The 27,069-nt window shown below is 41.6% G+C and overlaps 1 protein-coding gene and 2 non-coding genes across 5 annotated transcripts in view; 2 read left to right on the top strand and 1 right to left on the bottom strand.

Moving 5' to 3' along the window:
• Positions 1-6,099: 6,099 nt before the first annotated feature.
• Positions 6,100-6,172, top strand: TRNAK-UUU (transfer RNA lysine (anticodon UUU)). The gene has a single exon. It is a non-coding gene; the product is annotated as a tRNA-Lys (tRNA).
• A 264-nt stretch (positions 6,173-6,436) lies between these two features.
• TRNAK-UUU (transfer RNA lysine (anticodon UUU)) lies at positions 6,437-6,509 on the bottom strand. Its single transcript has one exon. It is a non-coding gene; the product is annotated as a tRNA-Lys (tRNA).
• Positions 6,510-17,253: 10,744 nt separating this feature from the next.
• The window catches only part of MDM4 (MDM4 regulator of p53), a 38,234-nt gene continuing 28,418 nt past the window's right edge, over positions 17,254-27,069 (top strand). For 2 of the 3 annotated variants that reach the window (XM_089514572.1, XM_089514570.1), the window contains exons 1-3: positions 17,254-17,337; positions 24,915-25,019; positions 25,988-26,062. In XM_089514572.1, the coding sequence (XP_089370698.1) occupies positions 24,945-25,019; positions 25,988-26,062 (150 nt within the window). In that variant the 5' untranslated portion in view covers positions 17,254-17,337; positions 24,915-24,944. Of the gene's footprint in view, positions 17,338-17,726; positions 17,769-24,914; positions 25,020-25,987; positions 26,063-27,069 lie in introns of those variants that run through there. The other variant, XM_089514571.1, reaches the window with a different exon arrangement.

Below are 27,069 nucleotides of genomic sequence, written 5' to 3'. Positions count from 1 at the left end.
GCCCCAGTGTGCTTGTAACCAAGGGCCCATTTACTTTGCTGATCTCACTCTTGGGCCACCTGAGGTTGCTGTCACTCTAGCAGCTGACAGATGGGCCGGCTGTGATGGGTGCATGGGAGAGCACATCCCTCATGATCTAGACAATCCCTTCCTTTCTTTGAAGTGATGCTTAAGGGCATGGGACTATTTTGTTTTTATTTTTAATGGAAACCCCTGTATTCATGTGATCCTAAACACACACAATGGTCTATGCCAGGGGTAGGCAACCTGCGGCCCGCGGGCCGGATGTGGCCCGCGAGGCCTTGGGACCGGCCCCAGCCCGGTCCTGCCACCAATTGCCGCCGGGGCCTTTGGGGGACAATTGTTTATAGAAGCCTCAGAAACATGCATTTATATTAACATTTTTTTAAAAATCAGCAAATTTTTTCCCGTGTCCTCCATTTTTTTAAGAAAAGTGTCTTCCATTTGAAAATTTTGTCCTACATTTGTCCTGGTTTATTTATATATTTAATTTTTTTAAAAAAATTATTTAATTATTTATTTTTTGGCTCCACACAACAATAACCAGGAGGGAATCAAACCCTGATCTCCAGGATTGTAGTCCAGCTCTCAACCCGCTACATTAGCTCTCTAATGCAGATTAGACCCATGTTCACTGATTAAAGTGGTGTGTCTGAATAATTTTTGTTGTCCCCCCTAAATAAGTGCTTGAGATAAGATGGCAATAATAATATGACACACGTTTCCCTTTCTCACTTCATTGCCGACCTTCCCTTCCAAGTTGTTTCTGTTATTTCAGTGGAGATTAATACACAGCTATTACTTTCTTCTGCTCCAGTCTCTATCCCTGGAAGTACAGAATGGCTGTCCGATATGTGAAGGAAAACATAGCTCTGCTCCACTGCTTAACAGCCAGAAGAAGAGACATAGGCCCCATACAGATAGGCCAAAATAAAGCTGCTTCGGGTCACTTTGGAGGTATGCTGTTTAAATGATGCATGTGTCCTAAGAGTCCGGAAGCCATGCCAAAGCCATACTCCTAAGGACTGGAGCGTGGCTTTGGTGTGGCTTCCGGACTCTCAGTACGCATGTATCATTTAAACAGCATACTCCAAAGTGACCCGAAGCAACTTTATTTTGACCTGTCTGTACGGGGCCATAGTTGTATTCCAGAGTAGAATGATATTTTCCCTATTTCCCTCTTCATTTTTAACACATAGCTGAGCAGCCTGCACAAGGAACTGATATAAACACACATCTGCATACTGCCTATTAAGTATTGAGGCACCCACATCATTTTGGGGAGACGTTTCATTACCTTCAGTAGACCCTAACTTCAAGTAGACTTCAACATGTGATATCTCAGACCAGCACATAAGAATAAGGTAGTGCAGAGCTGCACCCCAAAATAAATTTTGTTGTGTTGTTGTGTGCCTTCAAGTTGTTTCTGATTTATGGCAACCCTAAGGCAAACCTGTCACAGGTTTTCTTGGGATGTTTTGTCCAGAGGGAGTTTGCCATTACCCTTCTCTTAGTCTGAGAGAATGTGACTTGCCCAATGGTTTATATGGAAAGGAAGGGATTTGAACCCTGATGTCCAGAATCCTAGTCCAATGCTCAACACCACTATACCATGCTGGCTCTGTCAAATAAGCTTTAGTTCAAACCAAATCATATACCTTGGCCATTTTGAGACTGTTTCTTTCCAAGTACATGGCTCAAAGCTGCTTTTTTTTGTGTGTGTAAGTCACCAAACATATTAAGTAAGGGACAGTGACCCAGCAACCAACAGCAGACTCATGGTCCAAAACACATTGCAAAAATCGTCCAGTTTGAGACCACTTCAACTGCCCTGGCTCAGTGCTAGGGAATCTTGGAAATTGTAGTTTATTTTGGCACCAGAGCTGACAGAAAAGGCTAAATGTCTCACAAAACCACAGTTCCCAGGATTCCCTAGCACTGAGCCAGAGCAGTTAAAACGGTCTCAAACTGGATTATTTCTGCTGTGTGTTTTCGGCCTCATGACTAATAGAATCCCTGGAATTACTCCTTAATTATTGCTTCTTCTGGGATATTTACAGATCTTCTCATTAGCACCCAATTACATTTTGTGATGTGTGATCTTTATAACCTTGACTAACAGCAGTGCAGTTTAAACTGCCAGAACAAACATGGTATCTATTACTAAAATGGGACTGCCACCAGGGCTCCATATGGATGAACTGGTGGGAACATTGCGGGAGAAAACAAAGACAGTTAAAATTAGGCATCTGCTATAACATAAACGCTTGTTGGGAAAGTGGGAGTTGTAGTTCAAGACAAACAGGTCTGGGAAAGGCTGGTTTAAAGCCTGTACTTGTCTCTGATGTGTTTTCAGAGGCTATGTTTCCACTTCAGATAGAAACCTTAGATCTCAGGCCAAGAAAGCCACCCAGTCTGCAGGTGAAACCTGACCTCTCGTGGAGAATGATAAAAATTACTGCCATTAAGCATTAAGGTTTACTATAATCCTGGGGTGGCCAAACTAAGAGCCACATGCAATAAACTTCCAGATGTTTCAGAGCCACAAGACATAAACAAACATTACACACATGTTGTTATTATTAGATGCACATTTTGCTACAAAAAGGTTATAATAAATATTAAGAAATGCAGGGTTGGTGCAGTAACTCATGCTATCATCCCCCCATGCTGCTGGCTAACACATACCCCAGCCACCTTCTTTTGCCAACCAGGTCACCTCTGCCATCGGGGCAGTTCTGCTGCTACCAGCAGTCCATTCCATCTGGGTCTGGCACGGATGCTTTCCCAGCAGCTGTGCCAGACTCAGAAGGCACAGCACTCCTACCAGTGGCCTCTGATGGGGATGGTGCTTCTGCCACCAGCAGTCTATTTTGTTTCTGGTGCAAATGCTGGGTGAGCGAGAAAGGGAAGTGATACTCTTTCTTACTCACCCAGCATCCACATCAGACCCAGAGGGGGCTGCTGGGTAGCAACAGCACCCCATCCACACCAGTGGCCACAGCCAATGGGTAACAGAAACATCCTGGCTAATAAAGTGGGCGGCCGGGGTTTGACTTGGGACAGATGTGAGCAACTACCCCACCAGTGTTAACCGCCCCTCTGAGCAGTCATCCTCTGCAATACGCATCCCTTGCACCCTCCTAGTTATGCCTTTGAGATAATAATATTTATTCATGTCCAGCCCACCCTCCCCAACCATGGGCCATGGATTTAAGCATCTACAGATGGCACATGCGTGCAGCTGTGGCAGAGTGGCCATATGCACACACACCACCATTGAAAACTATGGGACTTAAGGTCCTGAAGTGTAATACAAAAAGGACTTCAGCCATCTACAAGCCACACACTAATAATAATAATAATAATAATAATAATAATAATAGTATTTATATATATGCTGCCCAATCACTGGGAATCCGGGTGGCTTACAACAGAGGGGATAATAGACGGTTCCCTTCCCTCAGGCTTACAATCTAAAAAGACACGACACAAAAGGAGAAAGGGATGGTGAGGGGGGGAGGGGATCAGGTCCAGCATTATTCTCTCCCTCTGAGGCCTGGACCAAGGCAGATGGACTGGAGGGAGGGCCCTTCTTTAGGCTATCCCTGATGGAGCTGGGCCTGCCTGGTCAACTCCCTCATAGGCCGGAAGATGACAGTTATGGAGGGAGGAGCCTCTTCCTTCAGGCTAGCCCTGATGGAGCTGGGCCTGCCTGGTCATCTCCCTCGCAGTATATGTCAAAGAGTGGCATGTGGTTTGAGAACTGTGGTTTGGCCACCCTGCTATAATCCTATACATACTTAGTAAGTAGGACCTGTTGTATCAGGTCCTTCTACAACAAAATGCTGCAGCATAAAGTGTTCCCTTTTCAGAACACAGCTCTGAATACAGTACTTATTTTTTGAACTTCAGTTCCCAGCCCCCCATAGTCAGTGTGTGCCATGGAAGCTGGAGGATCCTTGAAGTTGTAGGCTCTGAAAAAAACTTTTCCAAACTCTTGTTCAGTGTTTTAGCTGTTCCAATCCAAATCCTGTTTTTCTGCCTCCACTGCGATGATATTCCATAGGAAGCAGGGGATGTCTACGGGACCCTGCTCTCAGTATCTTGTACTTTTGCAAACATCAGGATCCCCACAGCCTGCTGATCTACCTCCCTTTTGCGTGCATGTGGTCTTAGTTAATCTACAAAAGCAACAGCACTCACAGCCTGAATACTGAAAGCAGATGATTAATTTCCTTGTTCTTTTCATCCACCCTGGCCCTGATCTCTTTTGATAGATGCAGTGCAACATGAAAGTCACATTCAGAATCCAAAGATTTCTCCCCCTTTTGTTGTTGTTAGTTGCCCTCCAGTCAGCCCTCCATTTCCACTCATGGAGACCCTGTGGATGAGACATCGCCAAGAATCCCTATCCTCCACTGCCTTGCCCAGATCCTGCAAGGATTATTGTTTTTTCTAGTGATCCGTGCCTTCTCATGATGTGGCCAAAGTACAACAGTCTCAACTTGATCATCTTAGCTTCCAAGGAAAGCCCTGGTCTGATCTGTTAAAAAAACTCATTGGTTTAATGTGAAGGCTTACATGGTCGGCATCCATACTTTTTTGGGGGTATTTTGGGCTATGTGGCCATGTTCTAGAAGAGTTTATTCCTGACGTTTCGCTGGCGCATACACACACACACACACACACTGTGTGACCCTGGGTCGGGAGGAGTGATTTCCATGTTAATCGGTGTATGTTTCTGTTGTTGAATGGCAAGGCCTCAGGGTGAGAGGACATGCAAGGAGGATGCGTGTCTGCTTAAATAGTGGTCCATGGTCTGCTGGGAAAAACCATGACCCTGGGTGGTTTTCATTTGCATTTTGCTGGGTCTTAATTTTGCTGTTTTTCAGGACTGGTAGCCAAACTTTGTTCACTTTCAGGGTTTCTTCTTTCTTGTTGAAGTTGTCCAAGTGTTTGTGGATTTCAATGCCTTGCCTGTGCATTCTGACCTGATAGGTATGGTCTAGAATTTAAGTGCTTTCAGACAGCATTTGATGCCCATCAGCAATAGCAGGACGTGTTATAGACCATCCTGGGCATCAAATGCTGTTTGAAAACACTGAAATCTTCCTTGCATATCCTCCCACCTTGGACAGCCTTGCCATTCAACAACAGGACAAGACACAGGTTAACATGGAAATCACTCCTCCCAATTTAGAGTCACACACAGTGTGTATGTGTGTATGTGTGTATCACTTCCATGCTAGCATTCTCTGTGGATGCTGGCGAAACATCAGGAATAAACTCTTCTAGAACATGGCCACATAGCCTGAAAAACCCACAAAAACTCATTTGTTTGTCTTCCTGGCTGCCCATGGTATCCTAAGCACTCTTCTCCAGCACGACATTTCCAATGAGTTGGTTTTCTTTCTGCCTGCTTGCTTCACTGTCCAGTTCTCACATCTGCACATGGCAACTGGGAATACAATGTCCTGGACATCAGTGCTCAGTCTTATGTCTTTGCTCTCTGGTATCTTTTCCGGTTCCTTCATAGCCGCCCTTCCCATTCCCAGTCTTCTGCACATGCCAAATTTTGGGGTGCCTGGCATAACTCCTAACGAAAGAAGTAAAAGTATTTTGGTTTTGGATGAGCCGGCCCTGTTGTATTGCCTTCACAACTCAAGAATGAGTGATGCATAACAATGAAGAGCTGTATTGTGAAATGCTCCTAGTCATTTTGACTACTGAGGCAGTCTGGGGACTATTGTACCCCCAGATAACGTCCGCAAGTCCAAAACACACTGCAGAAATAATCCAGTTTCAGAGCGCTTTAACTGCCCTGGCTCAGTGCTAGGGAATCCTGGGAGATGTAGTTTTGCGAGCCATTTAGCCTCCACTGTCAGAGTGATCTCTGAGGCCAGCTACAAATCCCAGGATTCCCTAGCACTCAGCCAGGGCAGTGAAAGTGGTCTCAGAGTGGATCATTGCTGCAGTGCAGAAGCAGCCAGAGACTGCAAATATTGCACTTGCCAGAAGGAGCAGCAACTTGGTGTTAAAGGCTATCTACAAAGTGAAACCACACTGAGGCAGAGCGCCCGGATAGCTCAGTCGGTAGAGCATCAGACTTTTAATCTGAGGGTCCAGGGTTCAAGTCCCTGTTCGGGCGGGAAAGATTTTTAATTGGAAATTGCCCCAACAGCATTGAAAATTACAAATAAAAGCGGTTTAAATGACCAGAGAAAGGGGGAAAACTTTCTTTTTCCTGGAAAATAATAATAATAATAATAATAATAATAATAATAAATGCTTTTAAAATGCACACACAAAGCCTTGTTTTGGGCTCGTCTTTAGGGGTCAGGGGAGAAAAAGAAACAAGCAGCAAAAAAGGGAAAAGAAATAGGTAAGGGAAAATAATAATAATGATGGCTTCCGCCCGAACAGGGACTTGAACCCTGGACCCTCAGATTAAAAGTCTGATGCTCTACCGACTGAGCTATCCGGGCTCCATGCTGCGCTGCGCCACTGCAGGGCCATATCAAAAAAGCAAAAGTGCGGGAGGGACTCAATGTGGCACAGCTCCTCCCCGTTCATTTAATAGCCACCCCTTAGAGAGAGCCAGACACAAGGAGCTCAGAGGTCCTCCATTTCCAGGACACGCCCTCCATTTCCAGCTTTCTGCCCAGGAGGAATTGCAAAACCTGGTCCTCCATTCTGAGCAGGACTAAGGAAGATAGACTTTTAGTTATATCAAGTGTTTTGAGCTTTTATTTGGTCCTGTCCTCCTTTTTTTTTTGTCCTGGAGTGTCCTCCATTTTGTATGTCCTCCTTGTTGTCCTCCATTGCAGTGAGGACCCATCTGGTCACCTTGGCCATAAAAAAAACTTGGCATTTCCTTGCAGAAGCAGCAAGAAATGCCTTTTGCATCACTCCCCATTTAGCAAAGATTGCAAGTGGCACAGTGGCTCCCATCCACACTGCAGAAATAATCCAGTTTAAGACCGCTTTAACTGCCTCCTGGCTCAATGCTAGGGAACTCTGGGAACTGTAGTTGGTTAAACGCAGGGGAGGACAGAATGGACTCACAATAAGCGCGCCACAGAGTAGCTCTAACATTTGTTTTGTGCGCAGCTCTAGGGGTAACCTTCCTTTCCTCAATGCGCATGCGTGGCTGCCGCATGGCTCCTCCGTCCCTTCCAAGGATTGTTGGGAAATACACCAAAGACAGAGTGCCACATGGTCACTACTTCCGGTTCGAGCGGAAGTCCTCCCCATGCTGACAAGAGTGGCGGAAGTGGAAAGCAACCCGTGTAACTGTTCATGGCAAAATAGGGCAAGGTCAGAGTGGCCAGGCGCCCTCCTTCTCCAGGACATGTCCTACATTTCAGCTTTCTGTCCAGGAGGAATCCCCAAATCTCCTCCATTTTGAACAGGACTAAGAAGCATGGATTTATATTTATATTAAGTGCTTTCAGATTTTATTTGGTAATGTCCTCCATTTTTCTTGAATGGCCTAATTTTTGTGGTGCTTTGTTTTCCCTTCAAGTTAAGACATATATATTACATTTTATATTATAAATATTATACACATACACGCACACACACACACACACAAGGCGCCACAAAATTGTGGGTCTTCATGAAAGATGGAGGATGTTACAAAAATGAAAGCTAAAAACCCTCCTGCAAAGATAAACTTGTGCTTCTTAGTCATGCTCAAAATGGAGGACATTTTGGAATTCCTGATGAACAGAAGGCAGGAGCGGAGGACATGTCCTGGAAAGGAGGAAGTCTGGTCACCCTGTTTCAGCACTAGATTTTTGGTTGGTTATTTTCTCCCAGGGTTGCCAGGGTGAAAACTGGAAAAGGCTCCTAGGCTTTGAATGGTTGCATAGAAGAGGAATTTCAGCAGATGTTGCTTTCCACCCAGGCAAGTAACAAGAAATTCCTTCATCTTCATAACCACTAAAGATACAAACAAGAGTCTTTCCACTTTAACTGCCATGGCAACATCCTAAGGAATCTTGGGATTTGCAGTTTAGGGAGGGGGACTTAGATATCTCAGCTGGAGAGCTCTTGGGCCGCACTAAACTACAACAATAATCACCACCACTACCCCCATCATGGAAGACCTACAAGAATTCATCCTAGACAACGAGGAAATAGTCAAGGAGTTCCCATGCCTTGGATCAAATACTGGTCAGAATGGAGACTGCAGTAAGGAAACCAGAAGATTAGGATTGGGAAGGGCAGCTATGACAGAACTGGACAAGATCATAAAATATAAAGACATAACTCTGAACACTAAAAGTGAGGATAGTCCAAGCCATTGTATGCCCCATCACCATCTATGGATGTGAAAGCTGGACAACGAAGAAAGCGGATAGAAAGAAAATCAACTCATTTGAGATGTGGTGCTGGAGAAGAGTGTTGAGGATCCTGTGGACGGCCAAAAAGACAAACAAATGGGTCCTAGAACAGATCAAACTTGAAATCTCTCTGGAAGCCAAGATGACTAAACTGAGGCTGTCAAACTTTGGCCACATCATGAGGAAGAAAGAATCGTTAGAAAAGACAAATTAGGAAAGATGGAGAGAAGCAGAAAGAGAGGAAGACCACATGTAAAATGATTGGATTAAAGTTCCAGTGGCCCCAAACTGTGCTCTTTAAGACATTTTGGACCAGCTCCCAGAAGCCTCAGCCATGTTTGGCCAATAGTCTGGGATTCTGGGAGCTGAAGTCCAAAATCCCTTAAAGAGTCCAGTTTGGGGACCACTGGATTAAACCAAGGAAGACATGGGCCTGGGCACATGCAGGACCTGAGGAGAGTGGTTGAGGACAGGAGGTCTTAGAGATGTCTCATCCACAGGCTTGCCATGAGGGCAGTGAGCAACAAAATGGTCAGATTGAAGGGGGAGAGTAGCAAGCCCTCCCAACCTATGCCGGAAGGGTCCTTGGAGCACCCAGCAACAAAGAGAATCCAGGGTCCGACTTTAGCTCAAAATAAGCACATCTTTATTATCCGTACGGGGTGACAGCTGCCTACATGGCAATTCCAAGACTGTCACACCCCATTGCCTTTCTTCAAGCCTTTTATACATTCAGAAATGCATAGTTTTAGCAACATCCTTTCTTCAAGTTACCTTTTAACATTTCTTAATTTCCAGAACCAATTTATTGACTAATTCCTGTCTTCCTGCCTTCCAGGCAAGTTTCCACAGTTCTGGTTAATCCTTCACAATCCTCTTGTTCCTCTTTATCAGATTGCTTGGCCATATTATGCTGTAATCATTAAACTGCCCAACTGTCCTTTTAACCTTTAGGTATTTGTTCCTCTCATTCCCCCATTTTTTTCTTGTGACTTGTGTCAACGAGTAACACTATCAGTCTTGCTTCTACCAGAACTCCTTCTCTTCTGGCGAATTTCTTCCTGAATTACTGGGGGTCCTCTGATAGGAACTTAACATCACCATTTCTTTGGCCACAGCCACATTAAGCATCCTATTTGCCATATTTTGCATATATTGCATTAGACAGGGAATACACATACATAAAACCAGTCCTATTACCAAAATTAGGACTCCTGTTATGACTATGCCTTTTACCCATCCTAGATTTGGTAGCCAAGATGTTATCCATGACCACCAGTCACTAGTTGGTTGGTATGTTTTTCTCACACTTTCTGCTATCTTGTGCAGTTTTTCTACATCCGTCTCAATTATTCCACTCTCATTAATAAAATGACAACAAGTAGTATTTAGCCACATACATAATCCTCCTTCTTGACTCAACAGATAGTCCAGTGCGATTTTATGCTGGACCAAAACCTCTGCCAATGAGTTTACTTCTCTCTGTAGAGTCTCCAATCCTTCTGCAGATCGATTGGCTAAACTTTCCATTTGGTATGACAGGATCCTAAGCTGTTTTATATTCCATGCCACACCTAACACAGACATACCTATAGCCGAGAATCTTTCCCCTTCGGTCAGGTATGTGTTATCAGGGTCATATCCATATTTTTCATCATACACCCTTTTTCTCAACATATGTCTATGTCAACCAAACTGTCGGTCCCAGGCTACTGGGGGTTGATCTTGTGGGTGAAACCTCAATTCACCAGCCATAAGGGTTCCAATAGTGCAGGTACCGTTCCATGCAGGTGGTAATATTTTACCTGCCCATTGTCCACAAACCCAATATACACCCGGGGGCAACCCTCCTATCCAATTACCTGGGCCAGCAAGTAGTCCCATTTGTCTATTCAGTGCCCCCAAAAGTGTACGGCTTCCTACTTGTCCAAATAGAGTGGGTTCACCTTGGATAGAGCAACCTAAGGGATAGGGCAATCCTGTGCAAACCTCGCTATTATTCAAATGTACAGTGAGATTGCATTTATCATAATCTCCCAAGTTTGCACGTCTTACCAGCACGTTAGTGCCATATCCCATGCTTACATTTCCCATCCATATTGTTTTTTCTACCATTTCTGACTGCTGAAAATGGCGAACACATAAAGCTGCCTGGGGCCTGTCATTCTGCTCTAATGAAAATTGTGCCTTATCAAATGTTGAGGGATCTCCTACTCCAAAATATACCTTGGTTACATTCCACCCTGTCAAGTTTAGAGTTGCTGAAACAGTGATTGGCCAACCTTGACCATGATGTGAGGGGCCATGTGAACATATCCAACAGCTGCTCCTGTTGAATTCCTTAGAAATATTATTCACCATTTGGTGAAATCTGTTTTGTCCCCACCCTCCATCACATCCTACAGGAAATACAAACATCATAACAATACACCAAATAATCACATGTTGAACTGTGAAACAAGTGAATCGTGATGATGGGGGACGAATTGGTGAGTCTGGCCAAAACAAATTTGTGGTTTGTGTTCCTAAATGTTTATAATGTCCTTTCTTTCTTTCAGAACTATCCCGGTGATAGCTCCTCCTCTTTTGTTCGAGGCTGATCTCAGAATCATGACCTCGGAAGGGGGGCTCACGTTGCGATGCTGCCCCTTCCTCCATCTGGAACCTGCAACCTTTTAAGTTTTACCTTCAATGGATTGTCTTTGTCCAAAATCACTTGCCACTCAGGATCTTTGGTGGTGTAGTCTCTTTTGATTCTCGTATAATGGACCCAAGGCTTGACTCCCTCTAATTTGACTGCAGTTGGAGTTGTCAGCAAAATCACAAATGGTCCTTTCCACCTGGGTCCCAAAGGTGAGGTCTTCCAATCTTTTAGCCACACAGATTCTCCTGGAGAGAAAGAATGTAGCGCAGTAAAAGGGAAAGGGTACTTTGCCTCACTCACATATTGATTCAGTTTGTGTAACACAATTCCCAATGCTTGAACCTCATTAATCAAAGCTTGTTTTCCCAAGATAGTTACATCTCCTCTTAACTGTTTTATTCCCAAGGGGGGTCTTCCATAAACCATTTCATAGGATGACAATCCTAACATTCTAATTGGTATACATCTCATTTCTAACAAACACATTGGTAACACCCGTGTCCACCCCAATCCTATTTCCTGACAGATTTTCTTCAAGTACCACTTCAGACTTCTTGCAGGGGTTTGACTTAGCTCTAATCACACAACCTCTGGGGCATTTCTGCACATATTTGAGAGCCAGTCAATATATAAAGTTTATTCATTCAATTATCTTAGTGTCTCTTCTGACAATTTCTGGGCCAAGTTGGGATGGCATTCATACTAATAAATCTGGGAGGATGTATCCTTTTACTCTTCCAATAACCTCAAATGGAAGCTCCTTCCTTGTGGTTAATTCAAAACAAACTTCTGACTTTTCTTTTTCTCACTAATCCTCTTCTTCCGCATCTCTCATTGCCATAGCAGGAACATCCTAGGAAGCAGGGTAGAAGGGGGAGCACTAACATTAAGTTCATGGCTTCCCTTCCTTCTTTGTCTAAGTCCACGTCTTCCTCCTCTTCCTCATATATCATCATTCCACATACTCTCATCTGGCCTCTTCAGTCCAGTGGGACATGTCGTCCTCCTTTCTTCTCTTGGTTCAGTGCTGCTAGGCCAGTAAACTTGCTTTTTTCTTGCATCTGCTCCTTCACTTCTCTCTTTTCCTTTGTAAACTTTCTGTCTGCTAAGGCTGGGACATTCCTTAATCCTTCTACGACTTCTTCTAGATCACTTCTCTGTCTTTTCTTACAATCTTTATTTCAATGGTTTTACCAAATCTTCTCAGGTCTGGTTACAAAACATTTAAAACTCACTCAGGATCACAACCTCCAAAAACTCAAAAATGCTAAAATGATGAAACAGTGTCCTTTTCCCCAAAAATTCAAAATTCAAAATCCAAACAGTCCCAAACACTCTCAAAAGTGGTTGAATTTCATAAACATCAAAAGTTTAAAAAACAAGAACTGAAAAACTCTTTAAAGTCTGGAAATGCTTTTCTTTGTTAGAAATCCTTCTCAGACTCTTTCAACTTAGCAAGATGTCTCTCTGTAATTTTATTGTTGTTGTTGTTGCTGCTGTTATCAAGTGCAGCTAAAACTTATTCTGCAATGGTAACTTCATCTCCTTTTTCATTAAGATAGCACTCTTGTTATGCTCTGGAACCCTTGTTGACTCTCTAGTGCCTCCAGTGTTCACTTTCAGAGTATTGCAAGAACTCTCTCTTTTTCTCTCTCATGCTTTCTTAAAGCAAACTCTTTGTTCTCTCTGTAGTGCACATAGTGTCTTATCTCTGGCCTTGCCTTGAGGAACTGAAAGTATTTTTTTTTTCATCCTCCATGGCAAGAATAAGGGGGGGCAGGAGAAAAAAAAAAGAAAGCCTTTGCTCTCTAGAAGGAAACTTTTCCTTTTTAAATTGCTCAATGAAAGTTTTCCTAAAAAGCTGTTAGCAATCCTGTCCCATTTATTTCCTCATTGTCTCCTGCTTTTCTCTGGGTGGTTGGCTGTGTGCTCTATATTATATTTCAGGATTTCTCTCTCAGGATTCCTCTCTCAGGCCTCCATGCATACATCCTTCCTCAGCCTGGATTTCCACAATCCAAAGGCTTCTTGTGAGTCTCTTTCCTTTTACAAACATGCTTGGTTCTTTCATGTGTTCTGCATAACTTTGCAAACCCGTCTTTACTCTTTAAATGTGGTTGTTCTACTGCTCTCACAACCAAATTTCAAGCTTGTCTTTGTTACTTTAGGTTCTGTGTTTTCTAACTCAATCTGTGGAAGTTTGTTGTTTGTACATTGTATGTATTATAGTTTATAGCACTGTGTAACTTTACAGTGCTTTATAAATAAATAATATTTCCTTTAAACTCACACAGATTGGGATTATATTTTTCTTTAACAGGAGTGTTTTTTTCACACAAACTGGTATTTCATTAATGTGATTTTTCTTCTTATATGATACACAGTCCATTTGGGTGTTTTTAAATTATTCTAACACCCATCTTTCATTTTTCATTTTAAACACTCCAGGCTTTTAATCTTCTTTTTTTTTCTCTGCCCATGCTCCTGGGTTTATCTTCTGTTTGCTCCTTTAAAAATTTTTAAACACAGTCCTCAGAGCAAACGGACATAGGCTTTTTCAAATTTCATTGCCAATTTCTAATTTCAGGCAAAGTCTATTTCAAAGGTACTGGGCATCTAGGAGCATTTTAGAACTTATGGGCTATTCAATGGCTTGTATAAACTTTAGTCTCTTCCAATAGGTTGACAAAAGGGGTCTTATTTTCTTCTGGTCTGGTATAGTCTTTTCCTACTTTTTCTCTGGCTTGAGTTGATGCCATGGTTTTCTCTTCCAGACTTTATAAAACATTTAACAATTGTTGGATATCAAGCCAGGTGGGCATATGGGTGCCCATGATGCCTTCAATTAAAGTGGTCATTCCAGTAGGATCTTCCGACCATGGGAATCTGGTTACTTTCCAGTTTAATAAATCACTACTGGTGAACAGTACATGTTGATAAGTACTTTGAATAGTATAACTTGGAATGCCTTTCTCTGTTATTCCAACTGGAACCATTTGAGTGACTACTCTAAGGGGGAAAAAACTCCTGCTTGTTTTCCTCCTTCCTTTTGTTTGGTTTGGGAGTTATTCTATCAGGATAATCCTCTTTCCTTCAATGAGACTAGACATGCCAGTCGGGTCCTCAGACCATGGTGGCCTGCTTGTTTTCCAATTTAAAAGGTCACTCTACTGGTAAAGGGGACATGTATGTGACTCGGCTGTTGTATGTGGAAATGTCCTTTTCATCAACAGCAACTGGATCTGGTAACAATTTTATTCTTTGGCCTTTCTTCTTCTTCCCCTTCCAATGGGGGCATTTCCTCATCAAAATGGATTAGTGGTGTTTCTTCATTAAATGGTAATTGTCTTATAGCCTCCTCCTTGGGTAAGGTTGGGTAGGTTTGTCTGCCAGAGTCCAGTAAAAAGGGGTTGGTTCCTGTCTTTTTACTTTTAGGTTTTTCTGTTTTAACTACCATGTAACATTATCCATGGCAGATTTTCTTTTACAACATTGTACCATTGTGGTAGCATTGTAGTAGCATTGTAGTAGCATTGATCTGGATTGGTACTTTGCTGTAAAGGCTAACACTTTCCTTATAAGTTCTAGGTCCAAGGACACAATAGCTGGCCAGGGGGAATCTAAAGGGAAAAGTGGCCACTCTAACATACAAAAGGTTTTTTTTTTTTTTCCAACTTCCCTGCTTTTCGGTGCCTGCCGAAAAGTGTTTTTCTCCAAAGTTTGCTAGCATACAATCCAAAGACGTCTTGCCTTTTTAAACCTTTTTTTTTCTTTTTCTTTTTTTTTCTTTTTTCCATTGCAGACTACATTTAGTCTGTCTTATTGCAGACTAGGTCTTGGGTGGAGGCACCCACCCTCACTAGCCTGTCTTAACAACTGTTTTCTACTGTTTTCTCTGGGGGAGTCTTTCCTCTTGACTGTCCTCCCCCCCATTGCGGAAACTAGGGTCTTGGGGCACCCTCACCTAGTCCGACTTCCTATGCAATTGCTCCTGAGGTTTATGTCCCTCCAAATCTATAGTCTAGACTTTTCTTTTACTATAACCCAACCGCGGTACAAAATCAACAGACACACAGGGAAAACAGGGATTCACAGCTACTGAAGGAAATGGGGGAGTAGCTGCTTGACTCACAACCCACCAGCCTGGGCCCCCGGTTGCGCAGACGGCAGGCTCACAGGAATCGTGATTAGGCTTATAAAATCACTCACTCAACACACAAAAACCTCCCAACAATATTTCCCTTTTCAATGTGCACTAATACTTGCCTCCTCCAGCGCGCTGGTCTTCCCCTTTATGCGGTTATTTTGGCCACTTGAAAAGTCGGCACCTCTGGCTGAGACGTCCTCGTAGGACGGCGGGAGAGCTGCCAACGGTCAAGTAGAAGTGGGGCCCCTCTCGTCGTACAGCAATCACCGTCGTCCGCCGGGGTCGTGCCAGCTGGGTGAGGCTAACACCTTCCTCTGAAGCTCTCAGGCAAGGGTGCTCCACTTCCCGGCCAACCGCACCAGAAAATGAAGGGGGAGAGTAGCAAGCCCTCCCAACCTATGCCGGAAGGGTCCTTGGAGCACCCAGCAACAAAGAGAATCCAGGGTCCGACTTTAGCTCAAAATAAGCACATCTTTATTATCCGTACGGGGTGACAGCTGCCTACATGGCAATTCCAAGACTGTCACACCCCATTGCCTTTCTTCAAGCCTTTTATACATTCAGAAATGCATAGTTTTAGCAACATCCTTTCTTCAAGTTACCTTTTAACATTTCTTAATTTCCAGAACCAATTTATTGACTAATTCCTGTCTTCCTGCCTTCCAGGCAAGTTTCCACAGTTCTGGTTAATCCTTCACAATCCTCTTGTTCCTCTTTATCAGATTGCTTGGCCATATTATGCTGTAATCATTAAACTGCCCAACTGTCCTTTTAACCTTTAGGTATTTGTTCCTCTCAAGATGAGATAATGAAGATGAGGCTGTCACATCGCCATTAACACTTTCTCTTAAACTTCAGCAGTCTCAGATAGTCCAGAAGGGCTGCATTTGCACAGCAGAAATAATCCAGTTTGACACCATGTTAACTGCCTGCAAGTCTACCCACCCAATCTTCTATAAGATATATTGCCACATTCTTCTGTTCAGGATTAGAACACTCCATCCCACCATCGCTTGATTGTATTGTTTTTAATTGTTAAATATTATATATCTTATTGTTGTGTTTTTGGGTTTTAATCCCACCTCGATCCACCTGGGAGAGGCGGGAAAATATAAATAAATTTTATTATTATTATTATCAATGCTATGCAATTCTGGGAACAGTAGTTTGTTGTGGCACCACAAACTACAGTTCCCAGAATTGCATAGCATTGAGCCACGACAGTTAAAATGGTGTCAAACTGGATTCTTTTTGGACGGTGTCAGCCCCTTGAAACCTCCTTGGTTTTGGACGTGGAGCAGAGAAAAAGACTTGTTTGGCTTGGCCCCACAAAAGAGACAACAGTGTCAAGGATGAGCAAACTGTCTGTGAGTATATTGTGTGTGCAAGTGAGTGACCATTAGATAGGTACCTCACACGCTGCTGTGTATTAATGGCCTTGTTAATAAACCATCCATTCATCCTGGGCTGTCCTGGTGAGTGTTGTGTTTAAAATCCAACGTGTGTTGTATTCCCAAAACAACTTTTTCCAGCATTGTAGCGTCAGCCAAAGCGGCGACAACTGGGTAGGCCAGTGAACAACAATGGAAACTACAAATCCCACTGGCAGAAGATGAAGAAGAATAGAGCCCTGCAATGGCGAAGTGTGATTGGACAAGGCCTAGTGATGATGCCCAAACCTTGGTCCTCAAGGTTATTTAAAAAAGAGTTCATCTCCCAGAATTCCTGACTATTGTCCAAGATGGCTGGGGCTTCTGGGAGTTGAAGTCCAAAAGAAACCACTTATAGGAGCAAAGTATGGGAGCCACTGTATAGTTGTCCCTAGGGTTATTAATCCCCTATAAACACACACACACACACATATATATATAGTTTTCCAGTTGTGGCGTATATAAAAGCGTGTGAGGCTTTTGATAACCATTCTACTCTGAGTTCCTCTGAGGGAGAAACCAAAGAGGGAGGCTTGTGCCTAGTCAGAAGGAAGGCCTGGGCGGAAGTGCTTGGGCCGCCATCTTGAGCGACGGGGGAGAGAGAGAGAGAGAGAGAGGAATTCCCGCTGCAGCTGCTGCTGCCCATGCTTAAAATGGAGGGGGCCGGGGCTGGGCGGAGGTCTTAAGGGCTTTGGGTCCTCCTCCGCTGCTTCCAGCGGGAGTTGCTGCTGGGCGCCGCTGGAGGTGAGTGCGTGGCCAGGGAGGCCCGGGAATCCAGGGTGCCCTCCTCCGGGGGGCTAGAGGGGGAAGCCCCAGGGCCCTTATGGAGGGGGGTTTAGGGTGAGGGCTGGGCTTCCCGGGGAGGGCCCTTTAGGCAAAGGGGAATCCGGGAAGAACCAGCGGAGGGGCTCTCCTTGAGGCTTTCAGTCGAAATGATAATAATTATAATAATAGTAATAGTATAATTTTGTTTGTAGCCCGCCTTTCCTCGATGGATCCAGGCGGGTAACAGTCTTATAAAAACATACTGACACAATACAACACAATCCCTGACCCCCCCCCCCCAAAGTGAAGTGCGAAACATCATAAAATAGCACCAAATTGTTAAAAATGATTAAAAACTGGTCTCCATTAAAATGAGGCAGGATTAAGCTTTGGTTTAAGGCTTAATTAAGGTATGTTTGTTTGTTTTTATTGTTGTGTACTTCTTTATCAGTCGTCCTATCGAAAATCCTTCTCTCGTTTGGATACAGCCTTAATTGTTCTTGTCGTTTTGGTTAAGGTTTGATTAAGGTTTCAGGTCTAATTAATCAACCTTAATTTTTAGTTAAGGTTTGGGAGAGCCAACGTGGCGTAGTGGTTTCGGGCGTTGGGAGTGTGACTCTGGAGACCTGGGTTCAAATGGTGGCTCAGCCACGGAATAGTGGCCTTAGGCAAGTCACAGTCTCTCAGCCTCTCTGAAGAATGTGTTAGAATCATAGAGTTGGAAGAGACCGCAAGGGCCATCCAGTCCAACCCCCTTCTGCCATGCAGGAACTCTCAATCAAAGCATCCCCTGGGACAGATGGCCATCCAGCTTCTGCTTAAAGACCTCCAAGGAAGGAGACCCCACCACTCTCTGACAGGCCAATAACAAATGAAAGTTTGGGAAGCATTCCTGTGAAAAGACTTTGCTTATTAAAACTGGCTTATTTGTTATTATTATCATTATTATTTTAATTTTTACTTTGAATATTTCTATCCTGCCTTTCTCCCACAGTGGCATTCGAGGCGGGTTACAGTAATCTGAAAAGACAGTGATTTACAACAGGCTAATATAGCCATATACTTCTACTTTCCAGTTGCTTTCAGAAAACATATCCTGGATAGCATTTTCCCAGACTAACATGGCTATGTCTTGGAGGGGAAGCCATGTGGGGAAAGTACAATAACACCCCAAATCCACCAAACAGTGATACACCATTATTTTTTTGGGGGGGGGGCAACCCAGATGCACAGAATATACTGTATGATGCAAGTTTTCAAAGCTCCACTAGTTTCTTTGTCAGCCACTGGCTTCATTTAACACTAATGAGAAAGCCACTGGAGCTTCAAAAGCTTGCAATCGGCCCAATGAAAGGTATCACTGTTTCGTTTTGAAATGCAAAGGGAATGAGGGGTTTGAAAAGTGGAAATGCCTCCCTTCATTTGCGGGACCCAGCTCAGTGTACTATGTATGTAAGCTTGCCATCACTGAAGGTAGATTTTTTCCCTGTCTTTGTGGGATTAAACCCTCAAAGGTACTCTTCCTTGCTCTTTGTGTTTAAAGCAGATACTGGTTTGGAGAGCATGGGAAAATAGTTGAAAAACGTGTCTAAAAGTTTTTGAGGGAAAACCGAACGTCCGCACTGCGCATGTTCTTGCGTCATCGCCTGCGCTGTAATTTTTACGTATGACACCCAAATGAAAGCTGTTGAATCACGGGCAGCATTTGTTTAGGCAAAGCTTAAAAACACGGAAGCGATTTCGAGAAGATTAGTGTCGCTTTTAAAAAGTGAACAACTAAGTATCTAGGTTGTACGTACATAACCATCATATTTCTTAATTAAGTGTGGAGATTTATTAAGCCCAAACTGCACCGTCCATGCATAAATGCAAGAAATCGGCAGGTTTCAGGGGAATACCAAAATTTGCCAAAGTCAAAGAAGAAGCTAATGTTGAAAGAATAACTCATCTAGGTGAGTTGAATAAAAGAAAAATCCCGATGAGAACTGCGTGTTCGGTGACTAAGAAATCTTATTATTATTATTTATGCTATTTATGTTCGGTGACTAAGAAATCATGACAGATTGGTGGGAAGGGAGAATGGACATATGTGAGAGTTGAAATGGAGTGCCCTGGAAAAGTACAACTTTGGGAGGCATAAAGTCTCTAGAGGAGAGCTCCACGTTGGAGCTTTTTGTTTTCTCTTTCTTTTCAAATACATAACTCTAATTTCTGTTTATTGTATTTGCATTGTCACAAATGGGCTTAACAAATGCTTGTCGACAGTGCCAAATTGGCATTGTACCTTGGTTGCTTGGTTTGGCTTCAGAAATGATTGGCGATGTATGTGGGAAACACAAAGAGTCCAGTACTCAAACCACTATTCCATGCTAGCTCTCTGACTTGCTTACAGAATATGAAATCTCGATACTGTATATTTCTACCAAGTGTGATGAATAGTAAATCTTAACATGGGATTTCAGTGGAATTTTAGATTCTGTGTATTGTGAGATTTGCAGTATGGTGATGACCACCTGTGCCTTGCAAAGAAGTTTTAGGAATGCTTCAAACAACTATTATGTTGCATAGAAGTGTTTCTGGGTTTTTTTATAGCTATTATGGGATATTTGGAGGCTGCACCAGCATGTCCAGTAGCTTAGTCCCATTGCTGCTGACACTTCGATACTAAACAGACAAAACTAAGTGACATCAAAGGTCTTAACTGGTACTAATAAAGTGGTTGAACAGACAGGCACAAAAGAGCAACCTGAGTCTGCTCTAGCCAGAAGTGGGGTGGAAGCCTGCTGTCCACACTATCCGCTCCCAAGATGGGCTATGGATGCAGGGTCTGACTGGTGCTGCTAGGAGTCAGCTCCTTTTTGCTCTGGTTCAAAGGACGGGGACATGGCTTTGGCATGGCTTCCAACCACTTTGGAGGTGTGCGTTATTTAAACATCATGCCTCCAAAATGCCCGGAAGTCAGTTCATTTGGCCTGTCTGTTTGGGCCCAGAATGTCAGAAACAGCACACAGTGGCTTAGCTATTAGATACTGCTGTTGATTTGACATCCAGGGTATATATCAAGGATATGGATAGTGCCTCTTTTCAGATTGAAAAATAGAGATGGATAAGTTAAAATTCGTTTGCAGTTGTGTTTATATTGAATAAAATGATTTCAAAATAATCATTAATTAACCAGTTTTACTATGGATTAGGAAGAACCTGAAAGAATGGTTGGCCTTAAATTTATCTCTTCTTGAGCTTACATTTTGCTCAAGTTGTTATTTCTTCCCAGAGACTATTTCTATACGACGTTTGAATGAGAAACTCAATAAATTGCAGAAATTAATTGAAAGTTTTGTATTATTAGGAAATAAAATTAGATTCCCAAGTTATGTGAGATATTTTCAGGTACGGTTGGGGGAAAGCAGTTCCTAAACTAATTGCATATTTTTTCGGCATGACAGTTAAAGTAGGCTGTACAGGTCATCGGAAATGATGGCTTGATAACCCAGACCACTCTGGGAAAGGATTCACAATATCATAACATCTGCTGATATTAAGTGAAGAGTTCTCTCTACAAAAAAATTACAAGCTGAAGGTAACCCATTCAGACGTGAAACAATTACTGGCATACGTTGGAGAAAATGTACTAAGCAGTTCATCTCAGTGGCTTAAAAAATAAGACCAGCCACCATTTTGACATAATATGAAATGCTGTGCACTATCTCCAGATTAACATCTAAAAGGCTACTATCCAAACTCTTTAGTAAACTAATAGAAAGTGATAATGACAATAAAAATACTTTAAAGAAGGTTTGGGAGAATGATGTAGGTACACAAATTCTTAATGATCTTTGGGCTAACATCTGGTAAAAGACACCAAGTCAGTTTCAGACTTGATGAGTGAAGGCACATGTAAAAGAATATATAAATGGCACTATATCCTCTTCAAATAAGCTCTGTTTTGCATAAATATAAGACCACATTGTTGGTGAGGTTGTGTAAGGTGGGGAGCCCTCCTGCATATGTGGCTTATGTGTCCTAGAGTCTCTTGATACTGGAATGAAGTTCTTTGGCTAATTTGAAAAATAGTAGTGAAAAGATTGTAAATAGAAATGAGTTATTTATGTTACCTTTATTTATGGATGTTACCAAAGACCTAAGGAATAGATATTTAATTGTGCAATTTCTTCCTCTGGCAAGGATGCATATAGCCCCAAATTGGAAATTCGCTCATAATTTACATCTTCTCTCTTGGTTTGACAAAGCATTGGACTTGGCTCTGAACAAGAAATTAACTTCTATAGTCAGATATATTCAAGGAGAGATATAAAGGAAAATGATTTTCTGAAGAAATGGATTCCTTCTGTTGACTTTTTAAAGAACAATGACATGATGTGTGAAGTGTGGTGGAATTGCCGCGAGATAAGGAAATTCTAGAGGGAAGTCTGCATAATAATAAGAAAATTTTAGAAAATTAACTTCCAAAGGAAACCTGAAATCTATTAAATATGACAAGTAAGATAAAGAAATGTGATGAGAAGAAAGATGGAAGAATAATCATTTATATGGTGACCTCTGTCAGGTTATTGATAGCAAAATATTGTAAAACAATGAAGATTCCTTTGATAGATGAAGGGCTACTTAAACTAATAGATATCTGTGAACAGGACAAACTGACAGCTAAGTTAAACAATAAAGATACAACTATTATAGATAAAGAATGGGTTCCAATCATGGGAAGCTTAAATATTAAATAATGTTAACCAGTATACTTTTTAAAAGAAACACTGTCTGAGATCATGAAAATATCTGTACAGTATATCAGAAGTCTGGAACAATGAGCTGAAAAAGATGTTTTGTTTTGTTTTTTGAAATCAGAGGAATGCAGGAAGTTTGTACAGATGTTTTAGTGTGTTTTAAATGTTTTAGTTGGATTTGTGGATATTGGTGTTCTTTATGTTCTATTTTAATAAAATTTCTTTTAAAAATAAAAATAAATAAAGAACAATGGAGGGTTCAGTGCTATTTATTGGAAATTCTGGACTGACTTGCTTTGCAACTGACTATGTTTCTTCATTAGCAGCAGTGATACATGATTGGGACTTATAGAAAAATATGGTTATGTACTCTAATTGTATGAAGAGTACTTGACACATTCATCAAACGCTATGAGAGTATTCCCCCTATTTATTGATCTCATTTTGGAGTGAAGGGGGGAATTTTAAGCACTACACTGCCAAACTCAAAATTTCCCACTGCAGCTTTGTGTCTTGTGCTTTTTCTTGTCCAGCAACCTATTTCTGATATCTGAGCTATAGCTTTAGCAAAATACATTTACTACAGAGTTGAGGCGCTATAGACTATGTAATACACAGTATGTTAATTTAAAAAGATGTAGTTTTCAAAAGCTGTAAAGATCCTTAAATGTAGAAGGTTAAGCAAGGATATTTTTTGCTTTTCAACACAGTAACTATACTCAGAATTGAATTTGACGGTACTGTACTTGGCTAGATGGGCCACAGGTCCAACCTCTGTGGTGTGTTTAGTTGGTGGGGTGTGAATTCCATGTTAGAAGAATTTATGAACCTAATTCTAACTTTATATACAGTACATCTTATTAGTAGGAGAAGCACATTTTTCAGTTAGTTATTACAAGTCTTCCTTGCCAAAGCCAGTCAATTGGAATGTGAATAAAGCAAATAAAATTGCTTGTCCTAATGTTCTAGATGTCATGTGTGATAAATATATTGTTAGCAGAATTCTTTTTTCTTTTCAAATTGAAACAATTAATTTGAGTCTATACTTTGATCAGATCCTTACAGATTGGTTTGGCATTAACAGATTGGTACATTGGCAGATACCTAATTGATGGTCTGTGTTCTTGATGGTTTACGCTGCCCATTACCAGGTTTTTAGTTTCTTCCTTAGTACTCATAAGTATTTTTCAGTGGAGTAATGTGTCATGAGCAAGATATTAAGAAGCTGAATCCAGAAAGATAGAAAGAAAAGCTCTGTGTTTCATGAAAAAGCTAACAGGTTCTGAAACTGCTCATTAAAGTAGTCTTGCCAGACATTTTTCTCAGTCTCTCAGATTGTTAGTATGAGGTACACCTTCATTTGAGACCCACAAAGATTTTGGAGTCTGAATATATACCCTTATGACCGAAATACGACAACCTCAGTTTGGTCATCTTGGCTTCCAGGAAGAGCTCAGGCCTGATCTGTTCTAGGACCGATTTGTTTCTTTTTGGCTGTCCATGATTTCCTCAGGATTCTTCTCCAGCCACACATTTCAGCTGAGTTCATTTTCTTTCTATCAGCTTTTTTCACTGTCCAGCTCTCGCATCCATACAATATAATGGGGATTACCTGTAAAATCTAATTCTGTCATCGTCCTACTCCAACAATAAATTTTGTTTTAGTGAAATGGGAATTGACAGAGCTTTTTCATAGATCTTTGTAGCTCAACATTGCTCAGTGTTGCTAGTTTGTGTTCCTCTAGATCAGGGTGAGTGAAGTGTGGCCCACAGGCTGCTTTGTGGCTTCCAGGGGTCTCTCTCTTTCTATGTGTATATGTATGTATCAAAAACATTTTCCATGTTTTTTCCTCCAAAATGCCCACAAATGCACACTAGGTGGTGCAGATGCCATTTCCACCATGTTTGGAGACGCCCCAGGAGTCAAAAACAATTTTTGCAAGATTTTTCAAAAACATTTCTTTTTGCCCAAGATGTTCCAAGAGGTCCAGTAGGGGGTATGGGATGAAATTTAAACTAGTTTAATATTTATTGTGCCTGGCACCACTGAACTGGCTGATTCAGTTATCTTTAATAGAAATGGAAACTGAAAGTTCAGATATTTTTATCTCATTCTTTTCTTGCTTGAAATGAGTGAAGGCAAAAACAGGCCTTGTTGATATAAATACTTGGCATTTAGCATGTTGTGTTCTTCATAAACCTGTGTAGCACTAATAAATTGAATGTAATTAATGTTTTTATCATTGCCATTGACTTTCATTACTCTGAAGACCACACCTTTGTTTGCTGACTCACTATTCCCAGCAAGTCCAGTGTGTGAGTCTGAGTCATTCAATCCCAGTGTGGCTTGAATGACTTGGTCAGCTATGAATTCTCCAGTGATTCTTAGCAAACCATTCTGAGCTCTTGTCTGAACATGTCCTAAGGGACGTGATTCTCTTTGAGTAGACTAGTAGATTTTCTGGGCTGTACTTTAAAGGAGGTAACTTGATACAGCTCTTTAAAAGATGAGGGAACGAAACTTAATGAGATACCTAATAAACAAGTTGTAGTCTTTTCCTTCAATAATGCCTGGAAGGTTTATCATTCATTTGGTTAGTAAATTTAGGATATTACATATTTGTTACCAACTGGGAAGGTTGTGATGGACTTTGTGTAGTCTCTTGGACATGTAAGATGCAGTTAGATGATTAGGATTCCACTATTTGTTTTTGTATCAAATAAATTTTTTAAAGCTTCTGAAAAACTGACTGTTGTCTAGGCAATTTTTTGTGTGTCTTCCTCACTAATTCCTAACTTTTATTTCTATTTTAGATTTGCACTGATAGCTATTTCACTGCTAAAATGACAACTCCCACCTCTGCACAATTTCCATCATCTGAGAATGCTTGCAGAACATCATCTGGACCAATCATGCAGGTAATATATGCCTTGATTTTTTCAGAGTATAAACTAACACTTAAGTCTAATAGAAGAATATTTTAACATCATCAAAGGCCCAGCAATGTCCCAATGTATTGCTGGGGTGTAACAGGTTAATCATTGGGTGGTGGCAGCAAGTTGTTTTGGGTATTAAGGTGGACTCAAGGGGTCCCATCCAGCTCAGCAGGAGAGGAGTGGGACCATAGAGAACCTTACCATGTTGGCATTGAGTTCCTCTGCTTCTGTCTCACTCCCTGGGAGGGAATTTAAGAAAGGATAGGAAGCAGAGAAAACCACCACAGATCCCAAATATTTACTGTTTATATAGCCCAACTAACTACATTTCTAGGATTGTTTTAAACTGTAATCTGTAAACAAAATGATGGTTTTCAGAAATAAGAAGCTGTTTCTGGCTTCTTTTTGTAGAAATAATTGGCCCTCTAGAAACAGGTCTATTCCATACCAACATTTATCTAAATCATAAGAAGCAGGCCATGTCATAACTAGTGGAAGTATTTTGCTTCGGAATGAAATTTCACTTGGAATTAATGTAGCCTTCTGGTTGTGGCTCTAATTAGGTTTTATAAATAATACAATGAAGGAATGAGGAGTGAACATCCAAATTGCATGCCGATACTTGGGATTTGATCAGGTGCATGTCCCTGCCTCTCCATACATAAAGTCAAGTTTACTTTTAGAAACACAGAATGTGATTTGTATTAAGCTCATTAATATTTTTTTTTAAATAGTGTCAAATCTTGGGAATTAGCTGTATTATTATAGCTGGGAAAAGTCAGTATTATTTCTGAGATTCAGGTAAAATATTTGTCTTCACTTTCCTGTGATGGGATAGTAAAAACAATACATGGGTTGCCTACAGATTTAGACCTACCTATGTTGTGGCTTTTATATTTCTTTCTCAAAATGTTGTGCAACATGACTAAATAAACCCATATATATTTTAGGTAAGACCCAAACTGAAACTCCTGAAGATACTGCAAGATGCTGGTGCTCAGGGCGAAACTTTTACACTAAAGGAGGTGAGTTTAATATGTATGTAGTTCTGTATTTTGGAAAGTTCTTTTGTGGCTATCTTGTTTCATATATTTTTATTCTTCAAGCCCAATGGTTTCCCAGAGAAGTTCAAAAGTAAAGGGGGAAAAGGCATACAGTTCTAGTAACTGATACATTCTTGGGGGAAGTATCAGAATCATAGAGTTGGAAGAAATCACAAGGACCATCCAGTTCAACCCCCTGCCATGCACAAACACACAATCAAAGCACCCCTGGCAGATGTACACATAGCTTCTTTTTAAATACCAAAGAAGGAGACTCCACCAAATTTTGATGGAGTGTTTTTGTCAAACAGCTATCCTGGCTTTGGGGCCATAAATTTTATTTGCTGTAAAGAACAGCAAATAACTATGTAGTACAGACCAAATATGTCGCCCCCCCCCCCCCCCCCCGTTCTACTTTAGATATGGAAAGAGGGTTTTCAGTTCACAAATATACCAAGTGAAAGACAAATTGAAGTACATAATATTATTTAGAGTGAGAGCAGGTGCTTCATGAGGGAAAAGTGTATCAGTTTTAGAGGGTTCTCTGTACTCCAAACATTTCTAATATTCTTTTCACAGTGATTCTGCACCTGTGGATCATGAATCCACAGCAGTCAATGGATGGGCTTCAGGGTAATTCTCCAGAAAAAATACTTGAGAAAATATTCTCCAAGAATATTCCCAGAATTTTAGAAAATTTTCTTTTCCTTTCTAAATAATATATTGTATTAAACTTGCCACCACAATAAAATACACTCTTTCTCTTCATTGTTTTCATCCCCTCTCTCTTTTGTAATTCCATCATTCTTCTGGAGCTGCCCTATTCCACTCCTCCCCAACACTACATTTGCTCTCTGTTCCCTTCCTCACCACTATGTTCTCATCCATTTCTCCTTCACCTTCCTTCCTCAGAAGAGATGGAGAAAGGAAGGGAGACAATTGGGGGGGGTGGTGGTGGGGGGAGAAACTCATTCTCCTTGCCAAAGATG

This window comes from Sceloporus occidentalis, unplaced genomic scaffold (assembly GCF_023333645.1).
Source record: "Sceloporus occidentalis isolate IW3139 unplaced genomic scaffold, rSceOcc1.0.p SCAF_3, whole genome shotgun sequence".
NCBI lineage: Eukaryota > Metazoa > Chordata > Lepidosauria > Squamata > Phrynosomatidae > Sceloporus > Sceloporus occidentalis.
This window is presented reverse-complemented; position numbering and strand designations above follow the sequence as displayed.